The 7782-nt window shown below is 41.5% G+C and overlaps 1 protein-coding gene across 1 annotated transcript; it reads right to left on the bottom strand.

Moving 5' to 3' along the window:
- Positions 1-2405: 2405 nt before the first annotated feature.
- On the bottom strand, positions 2406-2735 carry LOC148210375 (uncharacterized). Its single transcript, XM_088126302.1, has one exon. It carries the CDS (start codon positions 2733-2735, stop codon positions 2406-2408), a length of 330 nt encoding a protein of 109 aa, XP_087982428.1.
- Positions 2736-7782: the final 5047 nt, after the last annotated feature.

The following is a 7782-nucleotide window of genomic DNA, read 5'->3' on the forward strand; positions in this document are numbered from 1 at the left end:
CCTGACCAATTTTGCGACTAGAATTGACCTCCTGCGTGGTTGCCGCATACCCCATCGTGGATGTCTCTTATGGTATAGTCCGCCTCTTTCGGATCTAGGCATCTAAGTAGTGGGAAAGAGAATCCTCGCTTGTATAGCACGTTGTCCCAGAGGACGTAGCCTGCCGCCTTACATTGCACCTTCATGATCGCCTTGTTCCGGTAGGTCTTCACCTCGAAGGAAGGCTTTTATGGGATCATCCAGGTTGGGATCGCAGTTTCTACGCTTATTGCTTCCGGTTCCTGAACCGAGGGTGCATCCATAATTTCAACTTGGATCGACTTGAAGATCTCGGATGGGTAGGAAGATGTCAGCTTTGTCAGGGCGTCGATGTTATCATTTTCGGCCCGAGGTATCCATTCTATGGTGTACTCCTTCAGCCGAGCTAACAGCTTCGCACTTTATGTAAGTACTTCTCCATCCTAATGTCCTTAGTTTGGTACTCCTCAGTGATCTGATTGACCACGAGCTGCGAGTCGCTCCTTATGTCAAAGTGCGTGGCCCCCATTGAATTAGGCATGTGTAGGCCTGCTATCAGCGCTCATACTCTGCATCATTGTTAGAGGCTGGGAAGTTGAACCTTACCGCATACTCAAACCGATCTCCGCAAAGCACCTGGAGGAAGTCTCTTGCTTCACTACCTTTCTCGTTCAAGGATCTGTTGACGTTAAGGACCCATCTGCTTAAGTTTTCTTTTGCCAAGCCGGTGAGCGGAGTGAGCTCTGCGCTGAAATCCGCCATCGCCTGACCTTTCATCACGGCTCTTGTTTCAAAGCTTATGTCGTACTCACTCAGCCCGAGAGCCCACTTCATGAGCCTTCCCGAGGTTTCAGGCTTCTATAAGACCTGCTTGAGGGGAAAGTTAGTAAGTACCTTCACCTTGTGAGCTTGGAAGTAAGGACGGAGACGTCGTGCTGCGACAGTTAGCGCCAACACTAACTTCTCCACATGTGAATAACGAGTCTCAGCGTCCGTCATGGCCTTGCTTGTGTAATACACAGGGCTTTGCCAGCCGTTGTCCTATCTTATCAGTGCCAAGCTCACCATGCTTACTAATACTGCAAGGAACAGATTGAGCTCTTCGCCTTGTAGGGGCTTCGATAACAATGGTGCCGAGCTCATATAGCTCTTGAGCTCGTCGAAAACCACTTGGCATTCTGGGGTCCATTCAAAGCGTTCTTTCTTCCGTAGTACCTTGAATAATGGCAGGCACTTATCTGTAGATCATTACACGAAACGATTTAGGCGGTGATCCTCCCGTTAAGGCATTGAAGCTGTTTTAGATTTGAGGCGGTTGCATGCTAATACAGCTTGGATCCTTTTAGGTTTCGACTCTATTCCATGTTGGTTAACCATGAACCTTAGGAATTTGCCAGAGGAGACCCCGAACGCGCACTTCTCTTGGTTAAGCTTCATCTGATACTTTTGAAGGACTTCTAACGTCTCCGCCAGGTCGGCTATGTGAGAGGTCGTCCTCTTGCTCTTCACAAGCATAACATCCATATATACTTCCATCTCCGACCTATATAGTCGGCAAAGACCATGCGCTGGTAGGTCGATCTAGCATTCTTTAGCCAAAAAGGTATGACTTTATTGCAGTATGGTCCCTGGTTAGTGATAAACGATGTGTGTTCTTGGTCGGGGATGTGCATTTTTATTTGGTCATATCCTGAGTAGGCATCTATGGAACTTTGAAGCTCGTGCCCCGCTATTGCGTCGACCAGCTGGTCGATCAGCGGGAGAGGGAAGCTATCTTTGAGGCACGCTCTATTTAAGTTAGTGAAGTCTATGCACATCCTCTACTTCCTGTTTTATTTTTTTACTAACACTACATTCGATAGCCACGCAGGGTAATTAACTTCCTTGATATATTCAGCTTTCAAAAGTTTTTGAATTTTTTATACAATAGTTGCGCTACTTTCAGCATTTACAGGTCGTCTTTTTTGTATTACAGGTCGTCTTTTTTGTATTACAGATCCCACATAAGGGTCTATATTGAGACGATGTACCATGATGCTCGGATCGATTCCAGGCATGTCTTCGTGCGACCAGGCAAACACGTCGGCATGGCTTTTCAGGAACTGGATGAGCTCTTCCTTCTCGGTGGCCCCCAGCTTTGTGAGGATGCTTGCACATTTTTCTGAGCCAAGTAACAAGACATGCTCTAGGTCTTTCATGGGCTCTTCGCGGTCCTACTCGTCGAGTGTCTTGGTTATTTGGAGATCGGGGCCCCCAATGATTGTGTTGTAAGTTGGTTAGAAGGCTACCGCATAGCATTCCCTCGAGGTCTTCTGTTCGCCTCATATCGTCCCCACTCCTTTGGGAGTTGGGTATTTCTTTGTCTGATGTAATGTAGATGGCACGGCTTATAGGTCATGGATGACAGGTCGGCCGAATATCGCGTTATACATCGATCTGCCCTCAACCACCACAAACTCGACCAAATTTGAGATTTGGTGCTCCCCTTCTCCCAGAGGTATGGGGAGGCTTATGCATCCTTCAAGTCTGACTGGTTCTCCTGCAAAACCAACCAGTGGGGTGGGGCTAGGCCTAAGCTGACCTCGCTCCCATCTCAAAGCAATGTAAGTGGAAAATGACAGAATGTTAGCTGAATCACCTCCATCGACCAGTATACGCGGAATTGTCATGTGGTCGATCTGGACCTCGATGACCAAGGCGTCATTGTCAGGGAGCATGATGGGATGTGAATCCCATAGCGGAAGCGATGATCTTCGTTCATTAATTTTGAAAAACAAAAACCTATAAAACAAAACTTGAAATACAGGGGAAAAGAATATTTCTTACCTTTGAAGAACACTTCATCAAGTAAAACACAAACGAACACCACCAATTGGTCTTTTATGCTATCATTTGGGTACCGAGAACACACTTGTGGGAGCGTTCGATATGGAACTAGAGAGAATTATGCTGGGAGTTCTTGGGTATTCCTTGTTCTGTTCATGCAGCAGAACATTCAAAACAAACAAACTGACGTGGGGAGTTACCCCACGTCATTAAACTCCCCACTATCCTACTAAAATATAGGGGAGTTAATAATTAATAACATTAATTAATTAAAATTAATATATTAAATAATTATTAATCAAATTAATAATTAATCAATTTTAATTAAAAATTATTAATATAATTAATAATTAATTAATTAAATATAATATTAAATAATTAACTATTAATTATTTAACATTTAATTAAATATATCATATTTAATTAAATCATATTCTCTCTTGAATAACCTATAGATTTAATGTACATCTTATGTGCATTAATTTTTAACCTATACTTTTAATATGAATCTAATTCATATTAATTATTTGAATCCTATTCAAATATTTCACTCATAAGGTATAGTATTAATTTTGAATCTCTATTAATATATACTTATATATAATGCATCAATATACAATATATATATTCCCTTACATAATTTGAACATTTCAAATTATTTCATAATTCTTGATCCTCGTTTTACACGTTATGAGCTAGCAAATGGCCTAATGGACCTACAGATCATAAACTCCAACGATACAAGATTAATCGGTCAAACTCACTGACCTAGTTAATCAACATTCGTTAACTACGGGTCACTCCACTAAAGACCCGCAGCTGCACTCTTCTCACTGTAGAATGTTTTCGTGTCCATGGATATACAACCATTAATGACAAGTCAATCCTTGACGAGTGCTCGTAACTCAAGCTGGGTAAAATTACTGTTTTACCTCTGAGTTACATCTTACACCTTAAATATCACTGCTCCTCTAATGAACAACCTGGTTATTTTCCGACCAATAACCGGAAGTCCCTCTCGGGCCAGTGAGAGGGTGGGGCCCCTTGTTCAAGTCCCGGAGTCAGCATTTAAAAGAACACTCATCTACTCCCTAAAGTTGAGAAGGAGTGAATTCCATCTTGTGAAGTTATGTTCCCAGCTCCCCACTCAGTCTCGTCCCCAAAATGGTGGGAATGTTGAGTCGGCGACTCGGGCCACTTTCACCCATACAGATCAAAGGACGAGCCCTCACGGGCAGGAGTCCATAACTCACTCAGGATTGAGAATGAGTTGCCTGGTCATCCTAAGAAATAGCAACCTATTAGTTAACAGTGTTACATCTAAAGATTGCCTATTTCGTGGTCTGGTCTTCTACAAACTCATTGTATAGGATACTCTCATTCGCATATCTCCACACGAACGACCTGGATCGAGTCGTCTGTAACATTTACAAAGTGGGTCATACCATAGTGTTGCCAGGATAAGGTACCCAGCCTTATCCATATACTATAGACCTTTTAGGTTATTCCCGGGACATTATCTACTTTTATATCAGGGGTATATCAAATATATATCCAGTATATCATGGGTATATCAAACATATGCCCAATATATATACTGTCCTGATTACATGATATTAACCTTGGATGTTTAGTTTATTGGATTTCGGACAATTCAATGCTATGAATTCAACATCAATTGATTGAATAAAACTTTATTGAATATACATTTGTTTTTAACGAAATACAAACCATAAGTTTAGGGTGACACACCCAACAGTGCATGCCCCTCATATCTTCCTCCGAGAATGTGATCTGGCAGGGGACGAGCTGCGCGAAGCTCGCACACACTTCATGGCTGGCTTCTCGGGCCAATGCCTTGCGCTTGTTTCCCATTGTTCCTTCACTTGGTCCTCTAAAGATCATGTTGATCACGATAGGTTGGTCGCGTCCTCTCTCTTTTTGCCCTTTCTCCTATTTAGCTGCCTGCTTCATTCCCTCCTTCGCTACCAAGCTTTATCGACCAAAACATAGGGTCTTAACCATCTAAAACTTAAGCTAAGCAAAAGTAACTACGCAGCCTATGGTCCTCGCTCGTCATGTTTCCTCCGTCTCATCACCATGGTCGCCAACAAATCCTTCACCTGAAACAATAATTGCAGAGGGGGGGGGGGTGGGTATATAATATACTCTGTAAGTAGCCCTCACCAACACACGCACACATCATGCTCAACAAAATCATGAAAACATTCATAGTCATGCTCTTCATCACATTATGCAATCAAACATAGGCACACTCTATAACATTCGGCGACAACCACAACCATGAACAAATTAACTACTGACCTCGAGTCTCCCTAACATCTCAAGTACCTCTACGATTATCACAGCTATCCTAGCCCTCCATAGTTAACTTCTTCGAGTAGAGTCGGCCCTTGACCATTTTTACCCAGAACCCCGACACTACCGCATCGGCCCTCGACCATTTTTACCCAAGGCCCCGATGATTTCACCATCTATCGGCCCTCGACCATTTTTACCCGAGGCCCCAATAGCTTTCCTCCCAAAAGACTCCTCGCATCGACCCTCGACCATTTTTACCCGAGGCCTCGATACTCAATTAGTGACGTATCAGCCCCCGACCATTTATACCCGAGGCCCTGACACTCACCCATTCACTTTCTCCAAGAGTCCAACTCTCACCAGAGTCTTACTATATACTTTCTTAAGCCATGACCCATGCTTCTTTCAGCTCACAAACACAATTCAGTATGCTTCCACAACATAAACAACATTCTAATGATGGAATGATAAACCAATCATGCTTTCACAATATGACATTTCTTAACAACAGCTCCACAATGAGTTTTATCACAACAAGCATAACCAAACAAATTTTAAACAATTAGAGCCCAACACAGTTCACCCAAAACACTTAATATCCAACATCAATATTCAATAAGCATTGATTACGCTTGTTTACATGCGTAAAAAGAAGGTTTTAGATGCTGTTTTTACTATGTTTCAGCTTTGTTTCGGATTTTTCTCGATCGTTTGAGTTCCAATTCATGCAAAATTCATATACTATGGTTTGTGGATGGCTTATATTGTATTTATGACATTTTAGGACCATTTGGGAGTGCAAATTAATCAAAAGAAGCAAAAAGACGAAAAAGTATCATGGGAGGCGCCAGGCGCCTGGGAAGCCTGCAGAAAAACTGGTTTTCTTCCAACTTTGCCCTTAATGAAACGCGTCTTCCAATGCGTTTTGGTGGTTCCAACCGATGCATACGTGTAGAAGAAGTGTTCCACTATCAGTTTGAGCACGATTTGGTCAGTCAAAAGAGTTGGAAATGGGTGATTCACCATCGTTTTAGGACCTACCTAACCAATTTTGCACAGCTATAAATTCCAGCAACTTCTCCACCAAATTCATCAGGCCTTGCTTTCTTCTCTTGATCATTTTTAGTGTTTCTTTGTTTCTTTCTAAGTACTTTTGAGTTGCTTTCATTAGTTGTTTTTGGTTTTTAAATCCCGAGTACTTTACATTCCTTTATTGAGCTTTGTTTTGTTTCCATTTGTACTTAGTTATTTTTCTACTTATTCAAATATATAAAAATCCAGCACTTTGCTTATCTTCCCTTTGCCTTTACTTTATTTTTAGTTAAGAGAGTTGTGTTTTTGGAGGAAAGAGCACGTGACACTCCCCCTTGCTTGAAAGAGAAGGGCGAAGCTCTCAATCCCGATAAAAACTCTCCGTTAGTTAACTTTTGTTTTTCACACATGCATTCCACATTCAACCATTTTACTTGCTGTATTTTCTTCAATATGTCTTTCTAAATTCCCGTCTCTAGCCCGGTTATGGATAGTTAGCCTTTTATGTCTAAAAAGGGTTGCTAAGAAGTAGTGTTTTTGCTTTCCATTCATTGCTCAACATGTTTTCCCAAAAAGTTAGGATTTAGAGAAGGCCACTGTAAGTCTTAACAAGTCAATACTGAAAAGGTTGCTTATTTGCATTGTTGAGTGGTTAAACCGAGGAGAGGAGCGCCTTAGACATAAGGGTTCCGCTTAAGTAGCCTAGACATAGGACCTTAACCCGAGGTTGCGACTATTTCCATCCTAAAACTAAGATATCTCTCGTAATAGACATATTAGGGAATGTCTTAAGACTTTGAACTTGCTTAGACATAAGTCAAGTGAAAAGCGTAGTCGTTGGTTCCTAAAGTGAAATGCATATCGTCCTTAGCATATCATTGATTCTTTGTTGGCTAACTTGAAGTAAATCGGGCTAGGTTTTATTATTATAAGTCCAAATCCCAAATCCAAAACCATTATTTGTGACCACTTCCCATTTTACAAGAATCACTCATTTCAACATTCACTATTCTTTAAAACTTCAGAGTTTGGAAATTATTTAGAAGTCATTGAGGATCGATACTTGGATACTCCATCCATTTTATATTACTCTGACAGGTGTGCGCTTGCATCTATATAATTGTTACCACGCTTAGTGCGTGCGTTCAGCATAAACGCCCAGTCAAGCATTGCTAGCTATAATAAACACACGAAACACGCCAAAAAATTCATGCATATTCAGACAACAAACATCCCCATAGCAATTCTCAGCAGTTTAGCAAAGCAGAAATTACACCATTATCACCGACAAATATTCAACAATACTCCAAGAATAGATTACCACAACCGAGAGCTACCTAACACATCAGCGTATCAAAAATAATATCGAACATCACAAAAACAGCACATTAGAGGCCATCTGACACACATTAGCGCACGCATACGCCCCTTGTCTACTTACTCACAACCGCGCCCTTAAGTTTTACGTCGATCTCACACCTAAGCACTAAAACAGAAAAATACAGCAAGTTACGTACACTATTCAGCCTTCGAAATCAATTCTAAGAGGGTTCAAATGACTCTTTACCACAAAATCGACTTCGT

Source organism: Momordica charantia (genome assembly GCF_013281855.1).
Source record: "Momordica charantia cultivar OHB3-1 chromosome 7 unlocalized genomic scaffold, Mcharantia_2.0 BLBB01000007.1, whole genome shotgun sequence".
NCBI classification, from domain to species: Eukaryota; Viridiplantae; Streptophyta; class Magnoliopsida; order Cucurbitales; family Cucurbitaceae; genus Momordica; species Momordica charantia.